The 22,920-nt window shown below is 39.6% G+C and overlaps 1 protein-coding gene across 1 annotated transcript in view; it reads right to left on the reverse strand.

Moving 5' to 3' along the window:
- The window catches only part of LOC117301001, a 36,560-nt gene continuing 13,640 nt past the window's right edge, over positions 1-22,920 (reverse strand). The window contains exons 3-6 of the mRNA XM_033784878.1: positions 7,291-7,467; positions 4,283-4,412; positions 2,780-3,011; positions 1-2,209 (exon numbers count right to left, since the gene is read on the reverse strand). Coding sequence (XP_033640769.1) covers positions 725-2,209; positions 2,780-3,011; positions 4,283-4,412; positions 7,291-7,467 — 2,024 coding nt within the window. The 3' untranslated portion in view covers positions 1-724. The remainder of the gene's footprint in view (positions 2,210-2,779; positions 3,012-4,282; positions 4,413-7,290; positions 7,468-22,920) is intronic.

Consider the following 22,920-nt stretch of genomic DNA (forward strand, 5'->3'; position numbering starts at 1 on the left):
TCGCATTCGCAGGAAGTATGAACCGGGCTCAACCCAGCATAAATAATGTTTAAAAAAAAATTCTGTATGTATAATGATAAATTTGGTAAAGATGCCAACTTGAAACCAAGTCTAACCCAGCCTAAATACAGTTACAGTTAAGTCGGAACAACCTTGTCATTGCAACACAACCACTGACTTTAAGATTTTGGCAAAGGCTTCAAAGGTACCCTCCTGCTGATTGGCTGGGACATTTCATGAATATGCAATTTATTGCAGCGCATTTGAACCCGAGGTGCATTCCACTTGAGCAAACATATCAGCGTTTTCGAGTGGTTGTGAATGCGATCAGGTTGAGTTGAAATAACAACTTAATTAATAGTTGATTTCATGATGTACAAAAGAGGACCTTCAACACAGCAAAAACAAACCTTACAAAAAAATACATGCGCAGTGTCGCCATTTTCATTACAGAGTGCCACCATATTGACAACACGAAGTGCACAACCATTCATTCCAATGATAACAAATAATTGCGCAATTTGAACGCACACCAGTCAAAACTAATGACAGAAGCTCAAACATAATAGTGGTTGCGATCGCCAAAACGCCCCCTTCTGTGTTAAAAGGTGATTAGGATTAAAAGAACAAGAGCTGATGACAACAGAATTGCTTAACGATATTTTGTACAGAGTCTCAGCAAGAATGTATTTCATTTATTGTCTTATAGATTATAACATTGTCGCTACAACTGAATCACTCTCGAATACGTCAACGTAAGATTCGATGTGTCAGTCGAGCTCTCATCGCCATCTCTCATTTTCTGTCGCGAGTACTTCGCGCGCGCGTTCTTGAACCACACATAAACGATCCTACTGTCGTACTTCGGCTGGTTCTTACGGAACTCCGAGCGGTTGAGTTCGGCCACGAACTGATCGATGGTGTGGCGGTCGGGCTTCGGGTTGATGCAGAACCAAGCCTGCAGTTTAGGCACCTCCAAGCTTGGGTGGATGTTAAAACGCTTCCGCGTCGGTCGACTGCTGCTAGTGTTTTTGGGCGAGCTGACTTGCTGAGGTAGGGCTAGTCCTCGTGCCCTGTCTGGCCCGGCGCCATGTTGTTTCAGATTAACTGCTTGTAATGGCCCGTTTGACATGCTGTGAATCATTGTTGATGTTGGAATTCGAATCGGCGTCATACTGATTGTTGGGACGACAATCGAGGAGGCAGCAGAGCTGGCACTTGATGGGGGCTTAGAATTTGAGAGATTCAGTACCGAGTTGGTGCTCGGGGAGGCTGTGGCCGTCGTACTTGTCGCCGAGGTTGGGCTTATCTTCTCCACTTTGATACCTTCAACGGGTAGCTGTTTGCAATCGGTGAACGGAGCTTCCTGTGCCGCGGGTGACAACATTATCCCAAACCCTGACGCGATCTTGCGAATGTCCGTCACCTGGGATGGTGAGGCCGTGCTCATAGAGGGCGCAATTGCGATTGGTTGCTCGGTACTACTGATAGGCTTTGGTGCGATCCTTATAGCGGAAATGTTTGGTGTGGTTAACAAAGATTTTGAGTGAGTCGTTGTGTGGGCGTGACCATTACTCAAACTCGTCTTGACGCTGATGCTTCTTGGCTGAGCCCGGGGCACCTCACTCGTCTTCTGCTGCATGCGAATTTGGTTCGTGAACCTTGACCTCGAGTCACTCTTGACCTTTGAGTGACCCAACTGGATGTACATTTGTCGTGGCCCATTGGCCGCCTCTCTCCGTCGCTCACTGAGCTCAGAGATGCGACTGATCTGTCCTTTACCGAGACGAGGCGCTCGTTCGGGCTCAGACGAATCTGGGCTCAGACCACGAACGCCACGATACTTTGCGCGCGCATTCTTAAACCAGATCGCAATGGAAGAGTACTGAAGTGGATGCGAGTTGCGACGCCTCTCCGACGAGTTCAATTCGGCAAGAAAGATCTCCAGCTCGGCACGACTGGGGCGGGGGTTCATCCGGTACCAGCTCATGAGGCGTGGGAGCTCGTACCTCTGATCGAAGAGGGTCCGTGGGCGCCTCCAGTGTCTCGAGCTTGGTTTGACAGGTAGAGTACTGTCTAACTTCTCGGCAGACACTAGGGTGTTGTCCATCAGACCGTTGTAGATGTTGTACCACTGGTAGAATGTTTGCAGTTTTTCCTGCTGTATCGGTTTGCTGTATTTACCTTGGATGATGGCAGAAACGGTACCCTGGAAAAAAATAGGAAAGAGATATAGTGAACACTGACTGTGTACATAGTGTTTTGGATTTAACTCCATATGGACTGAGGTATACGGACTGAGGTGACTTGGGGTTGAACCCCATGTAACCTTGTTACACCATGGGTAAACCCAGTGGTTCAACCATGGAGGTAAGTCTTCCTCCATGGTTCAACCAAGCCTGCAGTTAAGGCACCTCTTTGCTGTGATGGATGTTGAAACGCTTCTGTGTTGATCAACTATTAGGGGTTTTCGACGAAAGGAAAGGCCAATCCTCGTGCTGTGTCTGGCCCTGCGCCATGTTGTTTCAGATTGACTGCATGTGATGGCCCATTTGACATGCTTTGGATCATTGTTGATGTAGAGAAGGGGTTCGCCCCGGTGTTTGATTGGCAGTATATTGCACCTAAGCACCTGGAAAACCATTACATGGTGCCATATAAAAGGAGTTGGTCAATTGTAGTCCCACATACCTTGCAGGAAAATACTGACGTTAAAGCGCCTTGAGCGTCACTGACTGACGGATATGCGCGTTTTATAAGAAGCCACTATTATAATTACCTGAGAAAATGGACAGCCATGGCTGACCAGCATCGTGGGCCCTCTCTTCTCCAGCAGCTGGAGTAGCTTGAGCCTGATCTCCACGGTAGCCCTGGAGCCCAGCATCTCACCCGATGAGGACCTCTTGAGGGTGAAGCCAAGCAGGGTGGGCTGCAGGCCAAGCTGGAGGGTCGATGAGGACACGGAGGAGGAGGAGGCCGAGGAGGAGGTGGTGCGTGGATTGGTGCTGCGACTGTAACATCGAGAATACAGGGAATGCTTTGAGTATTATTTGGCAAATCTCTAATTCTGCAAAAAATTGTTAATGTTCTGGGCCCAATTTCATAGAGCTGCTAAGCACAAACATTTGCTTAGTATGGAAATTCTTTCTTGTTAAAAACAGGATTACCAACCAAATTCCCAGGTGATTTTTAGGATAAGCAAACAACAGCTGAATACCAGTAACAAGCAATATAATGGAAATTTTGTTGATTTCTGTTTTTATCAAGGAAGATCTTCATGCTAAGCAAATTTTTGTGCTTAGCAGCTCTATGAATTTGGGCCCTTATGTTTCGACCCTAGCAGAGTCTTTTTTTTCGAAGGCTGCAACATCAAAGATACAGGGAAATGCTTTGAGTATTTGGCACATTTTGTTTATCTCTAATTCTGCAAAAAATAGTAAATGACCTAGTAGAGTCTTTTACGTAGGCTAAATGACAACCCAACGCATATGAAAATGTATTAGTGTTCAGGACTGGACTGGATTTTCATCTTTGAGAGGGCAAGGCCATTTTCATATTGCAAAGTGCATTTCCATCAGTAAATCTTAAAGTTAATGGAAATTTTCTGAAGGAACACCAAGGCCAAGACCAGGGGCAACGAAGGCCGTGGCCTCCACGTAATTACAGGCCTACATTGTAGCAGTCAAGTGGAAATATACAGTCAGAAGGCACACAACAAAAAGTTGTCATTTAGCCTTCGAGAAAGACACGTCAGACCTATCATTTACATTTATGTCAGTCCTCTTGGTTGGTAAGCGGTTTGCAATTGCTCAATCTATTATCTCTAATGCTAAAAGACAATCAGAGTGTACTGATAAAAAAAAAACATTGTTACACCCTCTTTATAAAACCACAATTCATGGGAGTGGTTGTATGGTTTTACCCAAAACTTTTACCTTTCGAAACGCTGAATACGTGTACATGTATTATTTGCACAGGCACAATCATCATTATGGGGACACATTTTTTTTTAAGTGTCCATTTCATGAACAATAGTTTGGAAATGTTAGATTGATAAAGTATCTGGGGTTGAATTCACAAAGAGTTAGGACTAGTCCCTAACTTAGGACTAGTCCTATGAGCTATTAAAAACGTATGGCTAGTCCTAAGTTAGGACGAGTAACACGTCCTTACTGGAGATAAGATGTAGTCTTAACTCTTTGTGAAATCCACCCCAGGCCTGGTTATTATCCATCCAAAGCAACAGTATGAATTTGGTGCCTGATTTGACTACAACTCTCACCTTTGTACGATTTTAATCTTGAGTGTGATGTAGGAGAGAAGGTCGCCCAAGATTTTACCCACAGTGGCCTGGGGATCGTCTGTGATCAGGTTGAATGGTAGGGCCTTCCAGTTCTGCACTTGGATGACACCTAATGGTATTATACAGATAATAGTATAGGCATTTATTAGGCGTTTTTAATTTTAACTAATAATAATAATAATATGATAATAATAGTGGCTTCTTATTGTGGGACTATGTTTCAATAGACCCTTCCCATGAAATATGTAAATTGCACATAGGGCGTGCGCACTAACGTTTTGGTTGGCAAAATGAGGGAACATCGCACTGTTTTGTACACGGCTAATGGGTGCGTGACGCAGACGCGATTGCGCATCTGCTTAGTGCACAACTCTATGGCGTTTGCTAACCAACAGGGTCTGTACGCATGCGTGAATGTAATTAGCATATTTCATGGGAAGGGTCCATTACGAGACCTCCTTTTACAAATCACCAATGACTTACAGGGTGCTGTGGCACAATACCCTGCCAATCAAACCAGAAACACCAGGGGCAAAACCCCTTCTCTTTTGATTCTTTGAAGTACATTACACAACACACGGGGCCAACGGCTTTACGTCCCATAATGTTGTGCCAGTGAAAAAGTGTAATTTGTAACACAATAAATAAAATAGAAGTCTCTGAACAAGACAAGACTTAGATAAACTTGAACAACTTGGCACAAAGAAAAAGACCAGCAAAAACAAGGTTTGAAAGCAGGGTCTACTTTTGGAAATTACTCCACATGATAATTCAATTTATCATCAATAATTGCTGATATGTGTAAATTTGGACTGATATGCAAACAAAAATAATAGTAAAATTACTTTGTTTTTTTCTTCCCCCCCCCCCCAAAAAAAGAAGAAAAACCATATAGAATGCTCCAGATAGCACAGCGGGGCTTGTAAAACCCAAATAAAAACCAAGTAGAATACATTAAGGAGACCTTGTTTCAAATTTAATCAAGTTTAGTTTTGGGATGATTGAATTTAAAATATAAAAAATCAAAGGTTTTGGCATAAATTTGCACAATCAAGGATGCTTTTTCTTTATTAACCCAAAAAACTTAATAGGTAAAGAGCACTTGTAATGTAAAAATATTGTTAATAATAACACCCTTTAAAGTTATAACATGTACCTATGTAGTTTCAGAGAAAGAGGGTATGTTTCAGTTAGGGGCTGTTCATAATTATCAAAGTTTGTACAAGTGTAAAAATCGTACGTTTGGATGGAGGTGGTTAATGCCTGCCGTACGCTTTCCTTTAAAAAAAAAATAACAAAAAACCAAACATAGCTTCATGGCCCCTTTTGCACCATCAGAGAAGACGCAGTGTTTTTTGTTTTTTCGTTCTTTTAAAGGTCAGATTTAAGCAGGAAATTATGGCCAGTTTTATCCGTTTTAAATCATCGACAGCTCTTTTAACTTCTTTATGTTTCATATATTTTTTGCTCAAACAGGGTTTGCACTTAATTCACATTCAAGTATTTCTATGTAGACTAGTGTGAACCACATTTCTCTGTATACCTTTTGTAGGGAGGGAGGGGATATTGAAAAAGTGTATGATTTGTACGCTTGTAAAAATGTTGTACGTGCAACTGTGAAAGACCCCTTAAAAAATGTTGAATCTGAGCAGCTTCAAGCATGAAGCCTTTTTAACAGCATCTGAAAGCACGTAAGTCTATACAACAAAGGTGTTTTTTCTTTCACTATTTTCTTGCAACTTCGATGACTAATTGAGTTCAAATTTTCACAGGTTTATTTTATGCATATGTTGGGATACACCAAGTGAGGCTATGTCGGTTGTTTAAAGGCAGTGGGCATTGGTAATTGTCAAAGACTAGCCTTCACAGTTAAAGTATCTCAACATATGCATAGAATAGCATACCTGTGAAAATTTGAGCTTGCGAGATAATAATGAAAGAAAAAACACCCTTGTCACGCGCAGTTGTGTGCTTTCAGACACTTAATTTCGAGACCTCAAATTCTAAACTTAAGGTCTTGAAATCAAATTCGTGGAAAATTAATTCTTTCTCGAAAACTACCTCACTTCAGAGGGAGCTGTTTCTCACAATGTTTTATACTATCAACCTCTCCCCATTACTCGTCACCAAGAAAGGTTTTATGCTAACAATTATTTGGAGTAATTACCAATAGTGTCCACTGCCTTTAACAATTACCAACAGTATACCATACACGTAGCTGTTTGGAACCATTTGGTTGTTTTATACTAACAGTACTCTATACACAACAAAACGAACGTCTGAAATTCAAAAGACCGGAGCAAAAACAATGTGAAGTAACCGCAGAATTCCCTGCTTCGGTAAGCGCCAATTCTTTGCTTACAGTAAGCAGAGCCATGAAATTGGTCCCAGGGGTGCAAGCGAACAATGTCTAGTGACATCGAGTCAAAAAGCGCCTGAGCCAACATTCTAGCTAACTTGAGCAATACGCTTAACGTAAGCACAGAATTCCATGTTTCTGTAACATTGATTCTTTGCTTGAAATTGCAGGGTTCGAAATTAGCAGTCGCTCAGTCGCTAATTGCGAGTGAAAACATCAGTGGGCTAGTCAAAAATCCAAACTAGCACACTGGTTGAGTAAAAAAATTGTTCCGTTTCTCAATAAGTGATGGTTACTTTGATAAAATTTCAACGAGAGTTGAAGCTTGTTAATAATTTGACAAGTCTTGATCATTCATTTCGGTGTACAATCGTTAAAACACTCATGCAATTAACCACACATTGTTTTGTAATGAGTATCCACAGGCCCCACAACGGGGGGAAAAGGTCATGGGAAACCCCGGAATGGGGAACTTTCGGGACGCTTGGTGGCAGCAGACTTACCAGGTAAAATACATTGTTCTCGGTAATGCGTGCATGCTCAGAACTACATAAACAATGACAATTCACCTGGTAAGTCTGCTGCCACCTAGCGTTCCAAAGTCTCCCATTGGTCCAAGGTGACTTACCCGTTGCGTTGCGGACTTGATCCTTGGGGTAGTCAAGTTTACAAAGAGCAACTCGAACCAGCTCTTTCAAGAGGAGCGTACTGGGCACGATGGCGTACCCCTCCATCGCTCCGTCTTTCTCTTTTCCTTGTGGGAGGTCTACCGTCTCAATGGAGCAGTGAACAGGCAGCATCTTCCCTGATGACATGATAACAAAAAGCGGACGTAATTAATAGCCTTCTTTTTTTCTTCAATAAAACTGGACGTCGTGCGCTGAAACGTCACAACAATCTCCTGTTAGTCACCGGTTCTGCTCAGCACCTCCACTGGACCAGAAATAACCTTTACAATTCCTGAAATACTTTGTTTCTTCAGTGATAATTTGTTGAATGTTCCGGGGAAAGTTTTGGAAATTATGTTGCTGATGAAACGGGGGGGGGAAATGCTATGGTGCCCAGCACGTTCACCAATGATGCAATCAGGCTATTTGGTAACGGCAGTTCTGATTGGACAGTGGACATCAGCAGTTAGTTAACAAAACAAAATGAAAAAGCTTGAGGAAAAGTCATAACCATGACCATATGTTTGAATGTGTTGCATTTAAAGGGAGGGTATACCTTTGGTAAATAATCCAAATTAAGGGCTGTATGCTTTGTTTTTGAAACGGGCATGGGCACCAAGGCATTTTCTTCTTGTTAAAAGGCACCTTGTGATGAAATTGTAAATTTGCACTGGAGCATTTCAAGGGCACCAAGGAAATGACCAGGGGACACAAAGGCAAATCGCCTTTGTTGCCTTCGTGAAGTATCAGGCCTGCAACGTTGGTGAAGAGCATCATTGGAGAGCTGTTGATATTATAAAAGAATCTTAGAAGCACCATCAACCCCTTTAAAGTAATGTAGTTTAAGAGAATGAGGTTATCTGAGAAAAGGCTTTTAAAGGCATTTAAGCACATCTTAGTTTTTTTTAACCGATTCTTTTATACCTACAACACATATTTATGAGTGTCACATTACAAATGTATACGAAAAATTTAACATTTAAAAATTTCATTCCAGTTCAAAAGATGGTAATGCTTTTGAGATATCGCCAGAAAAAACCCAGAGCAATTATGTCCATGCAGGAAGACTATTCCCTAATAGGTATCAGGCCTGATACTTCACGGAGGCAATGGAGGCAATTGCCTCCGTTGCCCCTTGCCATTGCCTTGGTGCCCTTGAAATGCTCCAGTAGAAATTTACAATTTCCTCATAGGGTGCCCTTTGCCAAAGATAAAATGCCTTGGTGCCCTTGCCCTTTCAAAAACGAAGCATACAGCCCTGAGGTATACACAATCTGAGAAACATTAGAACGCAACTCAGATTCAAATTGGGGGCATAACAACAGACATCATTTCACAAAATCACATTTCTTCAAAGTGAAATGTTTCTCAAAATACTTTTTAGGGCCTATACTAATGAAAGCTCGTGTGGGCAATAAACCAAAAGTTTTCATTAGCATTAATTTTAAAAGAGTGATTATCAAACGTAAACATTTCCTTTAATAACAAACATACACCAGACGACTTTTTTAAAGCTCAACAATGGACAACATTCATGTAGTGCACTTCTAATGGTGGTGGTGGTCCAATATGAGAGAGCCGGTTCACAGACTGTCTGACTTCAAAACGTGTTTCAAAGAATTGCTTTTGCTACAACAGTGGAATCAACGTGGAGGAAGCCGATGACAACCAAACTAAAGGAAAATCAGCATAATGGGTTACCAGGTCTCGGTCGGTTCCACAAAAGTCTAGCCCTATTATAAGATAAGTTGTTTACTGCCGACAACAAAGACCTGAAACACTGATCTACATTTGAGAATGTAGGTTAACGTTGTGGTAATGAAACATTTCCGTAACCCCTGAAGTTATATGCAGGGTTCAAATGCAACACCAAACTGAAGGCTCGGCGCAAGTGATTGTCACAATCTTTATGAGGTATAGTAAAAGATAAATAGTGATCTTGCGGGTACAACCATGTTTAAATCTCTTCTGTGTGAGTGTTAGCCCTGAAAAGAGTCGGTTTGGTCTCGACGTTTCGAACAGTATACTCTGCTGGTCTTCAGGAGAATGAGCATAGATGGTTTGAAACGTCAAAACCACACCGGCTTTTCTCAGAGCCAACACTGACACTAAAGATAATTACACATGGTTGAACCGCAAGTTTACTATTTATTTATAGCTTCTTCTTAAAAAAAAGAGAGAAAATGATTGTCAATGTTGACTTTAAGTCCTGAAATGTCTTTAAATTTTGTTTGGTATTAAAACACACAATGTACTTATTTATTTATTTATTTATTTATTTATTTATTTATTTATTTATTTATTTCAGACAGAATTAATGAGATATTCCCCTAGTGCTAACAAGTACTACTAACAAAAACATTTTACATGTAATTTAAATAGTAATTTAAATCTGTGCTGGGCAGCACAATGTATTTTGCTCAGACAGCTTGGCAAAAATTGCGAGTCCCAATATAAGTTTATGTAGGATCCCCACTGCCTCAATCCTCCAAAGTCAACCGATATGAGTTTATATAGGATCCCCACTGCCTCAATTCTCCAAAATCAACCAATATGAGTTTATATAGGATCCCCACTGCCTCAATTCTCCAAAATCAACCAATATGAGTTTATGTTGGATCCCTACTGCCTCAATACTCCAAAACCAACCAATATGAGTTTATGTTGGATCCCTACTGCCTCAATACTCCAAAACCAACCAATATGAGTTTATGTTGGATCCCTACTGCCTCAATACTACAAAATCAACCAATATGAGTTTGTATAGGATCCCTACTGCCTCAATACTCCAAAATGTGCTGATTTGAGTTATTTTAGATCACAAAGCCTCAAAGGTGTATTATGCCCAATAAGCGACAATCCTTTAAATCCATCCGAATCCTCTTGCTCATGTTGAATACCCCAAGGGCTAGGTTAGGGTATACACAATGGTACAGATGACAAGTACAGTGTATAGACATTCCAATCAAAAATACTCAACAAATAAAAAAGAGATATCCATATGCGTGCCCACATTAACACTGCCTTTTGTCGGTAAGTTTTACTGAACAGCAGAAAAAAAAGAGAAAAAAGTTATTGTCAGTTGAGTAAGCCACAACTAACAGAACAGCGAAGCACTCTTTTGTCTAGAAAGTTGTGACATCCTTGTCATCTTTGCCTAAGTTATTGCAAGATTTAAAACGCATTAAATATCAAAAATTGGTGGCTGATGGTTTTTTCTGTAAACTCTAAACTACCCCAAAGCGTGGGAGTGTAACCTTGCCAACCTCTTTAAGCTTAGCTAAATCTACTATTAAGCAAAAGATTAGCGGCCTTGTTATGGTCCACAGATTTCTGCATTGGTGTTATGATTATGATCCCCAAACCGTCTTAAATCACAAAAGGGTACAATTTAGGGGGGTTAAATCACTGGTTAAACTTTTAAGCTTGGTACTGTAAATGCGTGAATACACAATGTTGAAAGTTGTAGCAAACGGTGCCCATAGAAGCGTGCCTCGAACTTCCCTCTTGGAGGAGCACAGCAGTTCTGTCTCTGGTAAAGGGGCACTTGTAATGTGGTGATTGTATTAAAACCTTGCAAAGGGCACAACAGCAAAAGCACAGGGCCCAATTTCATAGAGCTGCTAAGCACAAAAATTAGCTTAGCATGAAATTGTTGCCTTGATAAAAACAGGATTACCAACCCAATTTCCACGTGATTTTCAGGATAAGCAAACAATCAGCTGAATATCAGCAAAATGCAACAAATGGATATTTGGTTGGTAATTCTGTTTTTATCAAGGAAAAAATTTCATGCTAAGCAAATTCTCATGCTTAGCAGCTCTATGAAATTGTGCTCAGGGCACCACTGCAATAGCTGTGGGTGCCATTGGCCAATTTGAGGCCTGGATAAGAATATTGAGGCGTTATTGCCCAGGGGTTTTGGGCGTTGGTCTCAAATTCTGTGATTAACATGTACAGTCATGACATGGGTTTGAATCAGTTGCAACCTTTGCGTCATTGGGCAAGGCACTTCATACTCATATTTTGCTTCTCTCCACCCAGGAGGACAAATGAAATCCAGCAAGAGCTTTGGAGTAACCCTAAGGACAACTGGCATTGGTAATAAAGCAAACCACAATGGAGCTTTCAAATAAAAAAATTAAAACTCTTTCTATAGAGGTCATTTAAAAAATTGGAGACCATAAAAGATTAAAACAAATAAAGAAACATGAAAATTTAAACATCGTAAGGAGAACAGGTACATCAATTATTTAAAGTATGGCATTTTAAGTTGATATCTTATAAAAGCTGTTTAAAAAAAATAGTAAGCAAAGAAAAATCTTGCTTAGCAGAAACATGTTAACGGCCACACTACAATGTAATTATTGTTATTAAAACTGGTTCTCTGTTATAACATACTAACATTAAAGATGCTATGTCAGATTTTTGGCCCAAAACATAAAACCGCTCTAACAAAAACAAGTTTAACTTTTACTTTTAATGGTCAGGAACCATGACAACAATTTTAAATGTTTCTTATAAAACACATAAGAATTGGTCACGTGATGTATTGTCGGGATCCCAACAAAAAGTTTGAGCACTTTATTTCACTAGTACTAATAATTGGCTGACTTTTTCAAGCAATGGCTCAAATGAAAGCTTGTAACTTTCTCGACCCCTATCAAAATACCTATTGAATTTTAAATCAAAATTTTTGGGTCAAATCGGCCAGAAATCTGACATAGCATCTTTAACAAGAGGTATTTTTTATCTAAGCACCATTTTCAACTAACAGCTTTTAACTATAAAATCAGGCCAAGTTATTAAAGCTATGCTACATAGTCAAGTCTTGTACATATTGTTGTAGAGGCAGATTACCTACCTACAACCTGAGGCTCCGCCCCTCCCAAGCCAACCTCTTCTTTACACCACATAATATTGTATCTCTTGCAACATGTCCTTGTAAATGTTTCCTTATACCTCTTAGTAAATTAGATGTTAAGATCGTAGCACATCAATTTATGATTTCCATTTTGATATGGATATATTTTTCTGTGCGTTCAGGCATCCCTCCGTCACAATTATGCTGCAACAATCCCTAGACGGCCTCTGCAAATTTGCTGTTCCAGAAACGCGTATTTTTATGGATGCCTCAGAGACCTCCAGAAACGATGCAAGATTACAACTGACAACGTTGTGTCCCAGTAACCTCAATTTAATTTTTTTCTTTCTTGTTTTTTTTCATTTGTTTTTGTTCGACTGGGGCTCTCTCTCTGTTCAATACAGAAGGAGGATCTGTGCCGAAGCGATTGTCGGGAGTGGAGATAAATCGTCTTTTGGGTCTGTCAGTTGAGCTCGCACATGATATCAAGTTATCACACGGTCGGGCGTAGCTAAAACAGCACGTGGGTAGGCATTAAGGTCGCTGCGACTGATTGCAATAAATAAGATATGGGTTATATCTGACAGATCATGGAGGAAGGGTGTATAAAAAGGGTGACAGATTTTTAGCTAGCCCACACTTTCCCACTATAAAAACCTGACTGACGTTGTAGGAACTTGAGTGTGTTTATTATTCCAAGGATACATGTGCATTCATACCTCGACAGCTATATGTTCTGACACCTCTCTAATCCAATGTTTGTTCCGATAACCCCGGATCTATATGCTAGGGTTTGGGTTAGGGTTTGGGTTGGGATTTGGGATAGGGTTGGGGTTGGGGTTGGGATTTGGGATAGGGTTGGGGTTGGGGTTGGGATTTGGGATAGGGTTGGGGTTTGGGATAACCCCGGATCTATATGCTAGGGTTTGGGTTAGGGTTTGGGTTGGGATTTGGGATAGGGTTGGGGTTGGGATTTGGGATAGGGCTGGGGTTGGGATAACCCCGGATCTATATGCTAGGGTTTGGGTTAGGGTTTGGGTGTGGATTTGGGATAGGGTTTGGTTTAGGGTTTGGTTTAGGGTTAAGGTTTGAGTTATTACATGTATGTAAGGTAAGGTTTAGGGTTTGGTTAGGGTTTTGGTTGGCATTAGGGTTTGGCTCAGGTTTGGGTAAGAGTTGGGGTTAGGGTTGGAGTTTAGGTTCGAGTTGGCGTTAGGTTTAGGGTTTGGTTTGACATTAGGATTTGCCTCAGGTTTGGGTAAGGGACCGTGTTAGGGTTGGGGTTGGGGTTTGAGTTAGGGTTAAGTTTAGGGTTTGGTTAGGGTTTGGGTTGGAGTTCCAGTCCTTGTACCCCTCAGTGGGGTACTTAAAGACACTGGACACTATTGGTAATTGTATAAGAACAAACCTGTGAAAATTAAAGCTCAATCGGTCATCGAAGTTGCAAGATAATAATTAACGAAAAAACACCCTTATCACACAAAGTTGTGTGCTTTCAGATGCTTGATTTTGAGACCTCAAATTCAAAATCTGAGGTCTCAAAATCAAATTCGTGGAAAATTACTTCTTTCTTGAAAACTACGTTACTTCAGAGGGAGCCATTTCTCACAATGTTTTATACTATCAACCTCTCCTCATAACTGGTTACTACGTAAGGTTTTATACTAATAATTATTTGAAGTAATTACCAATAGTGTCCACTGCCTTTAAACCTATCCAATAAGAACACCCAATCAGACTTTTGAGATGATCCCTAAGATAAAGTGCCCGTACAGGAGAGTGATGTATCAAGCCCTTATACTTGTCTAGAAATGAAATATTTCAACTTCTGGTCAGACTTTGTTTTGAAAAGGCATATAAAAGTTGTTAAATTGAATTTCCAATGTCATGCAACAGCTTTCTAAGTAAATCCTTGTCGCTGTAATAACGTTTAAGTAGTTTGCATCCTGTTCACTTCATGTTCAATTAACACTAACGGCTGTGTTTGCTGCACGAGACATCCTATGTGTATGGAAATCAGACAAGAGTGCAGGATGGTAGACAAGACTAAACAACATCATTAACTCAATCATTCACTCCACGATGGACAAATTAAGGGATATGCTGACACTGAAGACGTGTTGGACAAACAACAAGATCGCAGCGTTAGACCTACAAGTACAAGCCATGCCACTCAACGCATGACATCATAACCAGGGTCGAACTTCATAAAGCTGATAAGCAGAAAATATTTTTTAACAAACTTCAGCAATTTCATTGCTAAGCAAAACTTGAGTCGGGCACCAGCCAAAACAATTCAAACTTAGGTAATTTTGGCCGGTAACCTATTTCTGCTACATGTAAGCCATACTATTCTGTACAAACCAAGTTTTTTGTGCTTACAGGCTTTATGAAATTGGGCCAAGGGCTCGACTATTACAGTCACTGAACCGAAGTACCGGCTGTCTTAGGCTGTGTCCGAAACGACGACTTCGGCTACAGCTACGTCTAGATCAGCGCGTCTACCAGTGTTGAAGAATAGCAGACACGCGCGATCTAGCCGTAGCTGTAGCCGAAGTCGCCGTTTCGGACACGGCCTAAGTCTATCAGGCACCCTCACCACCAAAAAAGTCTGGCAGTGGCCATTCATGATACCTGGGACTAAAAATCCCCTTTCACACGAGAGCAATTTAGCAAGGGTCCCTTGCTAAATTGTAGCATGGTTGTAACATTTTACAAAATGTATACCTCGTGTGAATGGACAATAATTTTTGGAGTGTCCAGGCTCCCTTGTCAAGTCTACCATTTTCCAAATAGGTTTCAACTGGTTACAATTTAAACTTATTTTGAGGGCCCTTGTCCATGGCCCCCCATGACCAAACCCACCAGAGCAACATTAATTCCTAAATAAAAACGGCTGCCTTTTCCCTCCAGAGTGTGAAGGTTTTATCATCCAAAATAACTCAGTTTGAATGGACCAAAACCCCACGGGTACACACATGTAGATGCACAATGAAAAACTGTCAACTTTTAAGCCTATTAAAACAACTGTTCAGTATCAAAATGTAGGCCGTATACACAGTACACAATTAGATCGATCTTCTCTCAGTGCCTGTTCATATCAAGAAATTGTTTATGTTACAATTTTTAGGAAGTTCTTTTTCAGAAAGCTTCTGGTCTTGATTAATGTTAGAGGCAGTGGACACTATTGGTAATTGTCAAAGACTAGCCTTTACAGTTGGTGTATCTCAACATATGCATAAAATAACTAACCTGTGAAAATTTGAGCTCAATCGGTCATCAAAGTTGCGAGATAATAATGAAAGGAGAAACCACCCTTGTCACACAAAGTTGTGTGCGTTTAGATGGTTGATTTCGAGACCTCACGTTCTAAATCTGAGGTCTCGAAATCAAATTCATGGAAAATTAATTCTTTCTCGAAAACTACGTCACTTCAGAGGGAGCCATTTCTCACTATGTTGTATACATCAACCTCTGCCCATTACTCGTCACCAAGAAAGGTTTTATGCCAATAATTATTTTGAGTAATTGCCAATAGTGTCCACTGCCTTTAATGTTAAATAAATTTTGATAAGGTAAATATTTTATGGGCATATCTACAAGCCCTGGGATTTTTGGCCCTGACAACGGTGCAAATTTTATTTTCTAAAAAAAGAAGTCTGCAGTTTGAAGGTTTCATTCCATTATCCCTAGACACTTGGTTTGAATTTTTCAAAACCCACGGGTAGGTGCACAATGACCAAACTGTCGACGCTTTTTGGAGGCTAACTGAGAGACACAGAGAGCTTCCCCGGGTTTCTTTTCAATGTCACATCAACGCTTTGATGTCTAACTTAACGGCACGCTAAGAGAGTGGCCGTAAAACGTGGACGGACGCCCTGTGCATGAGATAAAGGGAATCTTTTATCTACCGCTATATCTTTAGAACCAAACCCAAGCGCCACTATTCCCCTAATGCACCGTGCTCCAGTTTCTAATCTCTCCGAGGAAGGGAAAAACCTTGTTTTGTTTTCAGCCAGTTTTTTTTTTCTTCTTCTTCTTCGTTTCTTCCTTTCCACGATGTAGGCCAAAGGTACTAGTATTTCATTCAAAGCGTGTACAAGTTATTATTTTGATTTATTGTAATTGGCAAATTGTCAGAAGAGGTGCGGGGACATGTTTCTTGTCTCAGGTTTTATTATTTCAAAAGAATTTTAGAGAGTGTCTTCTTGGCTTTTAGTGAGTTTTAACTTTAATAACCTCACATTTTTTTTGGATTGATTTTTTCCTGGTGAAAACAAACTTTTATTATTAGTATTACTGGATGGTTTTCTGAAGAAAAATTAACGCCCAATAAATTGTTGCATTATGTAATGCCCGAGGGCAACAATCAGGTTGTTCTTGTAGAAGGGAAATGTCATTAAAAGTAGAAACTACCAACTTAATTTACAAATAATTATAAATGCATAAATAAAAATAATAGTAACAATTTATTTTTTTTCTTATAATATAAAAATATTTAAAATATTGCAAGGCACCAGCTGAAACACTGCATAGAAAAAGACAATTTGGCTGATAACCTTATTTCGGCTAAGCTTTATATTCTGTGGTTAGCAAATAATATTATGCTTTAAAGTATTTGAGTGTTATTTTTTTAGATTACCAGGGGAAAATACATTTACAAGTTAGCTGTATATTATTGTTTTAAATATGTAATTTACGTAGATAATACATTTATTTCAACATAGCCATAGTAGGTACGTGTACATATTTAAAGGGTCTTATGTACACTTACACAGTTTGAAGATGATGATCTAGTAGAAAGCTTCCCTTGAAATTTTACTTACTGAGGTGCTGTAGTTTTTGAGAAAAGAACAAAACAAATAATTTTCGTCTCAGTTTTAGCATGTAAAAACGTAATAACCAGTTATGGTATGGTTTTGGTATAATATCATAACTGGTTAATGGGATTTAGATGCTACAATAATTTTCGTCTTCCTGAGACGAAAATTATTTTGTGACTTGTTCACCCATTTCTTAAAAACTACACAACCTAAGTTAGTAATAATTGAAGGGAAGCTTTCCACTGTCGTTATCTTCAAACCTTGTAAGTTTAATGTAAATCTATGGACATTTTGAAAAAGTACCCGAATCCTTTAAATGGAAGGTACATGACAAAAAATGTATAATGGCTAACCAGAGAAGTACAAGAATTAATAATGCTTACAATTTACATGGAAGTTAAAAAAAATAATCACAAAGTAGGACAACAATTAGACCTAGGATGAGGCACAAGCTTTGCTACCGTACCAACGAACAGACACTACAACAAATAACACAAACCAACAGACTTACGCCCGGTTCACACTTTCATAGAAATTCTGACGCCACAAATTCACAATGAATAATTCGCTTCACAACAGTTGAACTATGTTCAACTCCTTTGAAACATTCACTGTGAAAATGGTCATCTGTCCTCAAAATTCGCTTCCCATTTGCACTCCCAGGAAGTATGAACGGGGCTTAACAACTCTGACAAACATGAAAAAACTTAAAGACACTGGACACTCACAAACGGTAATTGTCAAAGACAAGTCTTCTCACTTGGTGTATCTCAACATATGCATAATATAACAAACCTGTGAAAATTTGAGCTCAGTTGGCCATCGAAGTTGCAAGATAATAATGAAAGAAAAAACACCCTTGTCACCTGAACTTGTGTGCTTTCAGATGCTTGATTTCGAGACCTAAAATTCTACGCTTGAGGTCTCAAAATAAAATTCGTGGAAAATTACTCCTTTCTTGAAAACTACGTCACTCCAGAGGGTGCTGTTTCTCACAATGTTTCAAACTATCAACCTCTCCTCATTACTCATTACCAAGTAAGGTTTTGTGCTAATAATTATTTTGCGTAATTACCAATAGTGTCCACTGCTTTTAAAGACCAGCCCTGTATGCTTCATTTTTGAAAGGGCAAGGGCACCGAGGCATTGACAAGGGGGCATTGAGGCAATCGCCTTTGTTGCCTCCGTCTCAGGCCTGTTAGACAAAACATAATCTATAAATAATGTTATAAACTTTTTCTTTCATTCACCCCCACTCCCTGCTAATTTTAAAACTTAATGGGTTCTAAGAACCAGTTCCCCGGAATACAACAGAACTGTGCTGGGAAAAAAACATTTCCTGTTTCACATGTAAATCTTTTATCAATTCTATCAGAAATCAAACAGTCTACTTAAAGCCATTGGACACTTTCAGTAAACAGTATTGTCCAAGGCCTACACTTTGTATATCAAAACTTCTATATAAAATAACAAACCTGTGAAAAGGCTCAATCGGTCATCGGAATCGGGAGAAAATAACAGGAAAACCCGCCCTTGTGTCATGAAATGTGTTTAAAATAAATCCGTAATTCTCGATATTGAGAATTGGTGTTGTTTAAATGTTTTCTCAAAAAGTAAAGATTTCATGGAATAAAATTTCAAGAGAAGTCTTTCACCATTACCTTCTGTAAACCCTGTAAGTTATTTGTAAATCTGTGAACTTTTATTTTTTTTCTGTACCGATAGTGTACAATGGCTTTAAGAAAAAGGTTGGTACTCAATAAAAAGGTTTTCACTATATTTTAAGAGCCGAGTTCGACTACTCTAAACTATTCCTCTGAGGATGTTTTTTTTATACAGAATGGCGGAGAACAACACAAGAGGATTCCTTAGTCACTTATTAAGGATTCTATCTTTACCAAAATGCAGACAATATTCAGGATGTGGGTTTCTAAGTGAAACATGACCTTCCTCAGGAGTAAAGGAAGCAGTTTTTTTTCTTCATTTGGGAACAATTACCAGGTCTAAGAAGTCTGGATGGCGGCTCATCAAACAAAAGATACCCATCGGGGTATTAGGGGGGGTTGGTGTGTAGGAGGGAAAGAGGTTGAGGACGGGGCAGAGGTTGAGGGAGAGGGAGGCTGCTGTTTGCATGATTTGAAACCTTGATGTCATGATACGCTGGACACCTTAAAATAAAAACTGATTTACTTGAAATTTCAGGGGAAAATTTTTTCTGACTATTGGAATATACAAATAATTCACTCTAAAGTCTAATTCCATGAAATCTTTGATAAATCAAACATCTTTCTGATGTTTCTGATAATGATAGTTGATGGACTTAGGGGTAGATGGCTCAGTTGGTAGAGTGCCGGCAAGTTAATCCATAGGTTCTTAGTTCCAACCACGCTGTATTCAATTTTTTTTTACCCCAAATCATTTTTATTCTGAACTGTTTGAGTTGGCTTAATTGTCAGTTAATCACATTTTTGCCCCCTTATCAAGAAGCAATTAAAATAACAATTGAATTAAAAAGTTGCTGACAATATATTTTCAATACACATTTGAATCGTCTTTAAACCCCTTTTTCTTGGGTTTGTTCTCTTGCATTTTTCTACTTTTGAACCAGACGTGGTATCGACATGGGATTTTAACAGCATTAAAGCTCTGAAGAAAAAGAAAAAAAGTAAAAAATATAAAATGATCTGTGTCAACAAATAACTCATTTTGCTTGATCGCGCCACAAATGTTGATGCCAGATGCATCATTTGATGCCAGATGCATCATTTGAAAACAACTTTTTTTACCCCTTACCTCCCCCTACAGCGGGGAAAGAAAAATAGCATTTGTTAACTAAGCTGTTTGAAAAAGACTCAGTAAGCATCCATAGTCAAGGATGACAACAGAAGTCAAACCCATCCACCAAAAAAAAAACACACATTCGCAAAACAGGCTACCGGCAAAAAGCTTTTGATACACTAAAACCTTATTATCAGAGTTTATGCTAAGAGCAAAGAGGACGTCACGTAATTTAGCTTACACATTTCCTCATTGGCCCTTTTAACTTGACGATTTTATTTTGTCTCTCCCTGTTTTTCTTTCCTCCTCTCCCTCTCTTTGGATTTCCCGAATAAGCTACCTATCTACCTGTATCACACTTTCTCATCTTTGCCGTACTCTTATTAAAAGAAACCTACGGGGAGACGCGGGCAGTCACAATTTAAGATGCCATTATGTCTTACTCTGCGACCAATCGGAACTGTGTCTTCAAATGGAGATAAATTTGACTTCAGGAAATGGGGAAGAAAACCTCGGAGATGGAGAGAGAGAGAGAGTGGGGGCAAAAGAGCTGGGATACTTACGACTCTACCGTCCCCGTGGATCGTGATTAGATCGCGTGGCGGATTAAGACCGACCGGAGATCAATAACACCCGATGCCGCTCCCTTCCTCCTAGAGTCTCTGAGCTCTCCGGATTTGCATTTTAATCTTCCTAATGGCCACGCTAATCTCCCAACGGGTTATGGGTTAATCTGTTAATGGACGTGGGGGGGAGGAAGCTCGGTGTTGGGGGAGGGGATGCGGACTCTCCGTTTGCAGGATATTACGCATGGCTGCTTGGATTATCTCGACCAGCGGAACCATTTATTGACGCCGGCAGGGCTTGAGACTCACTGGAGTCATGATCTTAAGTGGCTAAACCTTAGGAAAATAGTCAGATTAAGTGTAAGGCGAGAGGGGGGCGAGTAGGCCCTGTGAATCACTAGAGTCTTTTTGGCCGCAGGAGTCAGGGTTTTTCTTTTTTTCCTGTTTGACGAGGCAAAGTGTAAGGACAGTTTTGCATTTTTTTTTAACAAATCAAACTTCAACTCTGAAGTTGGTTTTTATTTTTACAAAAGCTTGTGAAGTTAATGGTTTCTGTGACGGTGAAGATGTGCAAACTTTGAAATAACTGGTTGGTAAAGGTAGGATCATCGTTTGGTTTTTACAAGGAAGGTAATAGTAATAATAACAACAATTCTTATATAGCGCATTTCACAATAACCTATCAATGCGCTTTACATAAGTGCCCTGGTCATAGGGCCAATAACATCCCTTTTTTAAATGTTTCTCAGCTCCCTTGGTAGTATACAGCCTGGGCAACAGTTTATATCGCTCCACAGGCTTTTTCATTCACAATATCAACCTCCACCCTCGCAGGTACCCATTTAAACCCCTCATGGAACAGAAGCAATTATAGTAAAGTATCTTGCTCAAGGACACAAGTGTCACGACCGGGATTCGAACCCACACTCTGAGGTAACATTTGGTTTTTGTTAAAGTAATTTTTAGCAAAATTATAAAGAAAAATTACAATAAAAGTCATGTAACGTAACATGTATAGTTTAAATTTTGACATATTCTTACTATAGATAAAAACAACTACCCATGAGACTCAGACTACACATGTACGGAAATCAAACAACATCAAAAGGCCTGTTACGAACCATGGTTGAAACAATTAGTACAGTAGTAAAAAACTAAATGAATAAACTAGTCGCCCAAGTTGCCCAGGCTTTGACCCCATGGAATGGCATGTCAGGACCGAGTAGTCAAGCGCACCAGACTGACTTTAGCTCTGGTGTTTCTGATCAGCAGAGTGTTGGTTCGAATCCTGCTTGACACTGCCTTGTGTCCTTGACAATTATTGATTTATCATTTGGATGGGAAATGAAGCACTACAGATCCCATGTATTGTGTCGAGCACATAAAAAGAACCCCGTCGACCCATCACCCAAATGTTTTTGGTATGGTTGGCTGCAGATTGTGCACAATAAGCGGGTCATACAGTATAGCTCCCCCAGGCACCTTGAAAGACACGCTTCATATATATGTAAAGAACTGTGCTTTATACCAAGTTGTATTGCTATTTTTGCTTTGATCTACAAAAAAGCCATTTCACTTCCATGTGAAGAAAAAAATTGAAGAGGAAAACGATGCAACAATCTTACACGTATTAGTGATCTGTACTACTCAGGCATGCAACTGCCCGTTAAAAAAAAGGAAAGTTTTCAAAGGCACAACGCACATGCGGAGCGAGGCAGCGGAAACGCCACGGGAAAAGAGACCCACAATGGTACCATAGAAAATGTTGAGGTTTATTATGCTCCGAGGTGAATTGTCAACATGTACATGTACTAGGCTCATTTTACATTATTGTAGCTGTACATTGTTGTTGCCAGGCTAAAAAAAAAAAATAATTGTTTTTCGATAAATAGTTACATGTATGTAGCTTAACGAAGTTGACCTAATTAAGTCAAGTTACAATTGTAAACCTTTATTTCATTTTATGAAACCCCTGAAAAAAGTATGTAATTCAAAAGTCAAATGCTAACACACAAAAAAGCTACATGTATGGATTTGTGAGGAGTTAAATGGGTTTGCGAGTTGGAGATAAATGTCAAATGGTTCGGGGCAAGCTTTTTGTCATGTTTGTATAGCAACCTCCAGATGAGCAAACCCTGGTACCATTGTGTCATACACATAAATTCAGAATTGTGTTCGGTTATTTGCTGTCTCTTGTAAATTTGAGCCGCGTAAAAGCTTGCCCCAAATCATGTGACATAGCAACTGTCTTGATAATCTTAGGAATTCAAATTTTAGCGATAATTTGTGATGTATTTTTAAAGTATTACGCATCAGCTGAGAATACATAGAATGCACATGTGTTAGTCAGAAGTCAGAATAGCCAAAGAGTTGAAAAATGTAAACAGTTTTTTTTTTTCTGCAATCATCATGACCACCTACCCACACACCCTAAATGTTGACTTTTAATTTAATGAATGGCTTTAATATAATCCACTGTAGAAAAGCGTTATGACTCAAATGGATGAGATATTTCTGATCAAAGGTCTCTCACAGGTAGTTTTCAATTGCTTTTCTTGG

Source organism: Asterias rubens, chromosome 16, assembly GCF_902459465.1.
Source record: "Asterias rubens chromosome 16, eAstRub1.3, whole genome shotgun sequence".
NCBI lineage: Eukaryota > Metazoa > Echinodermata > Asteroidea > Forcipulatida > Asteriidae > Asterias > Asterias rubens.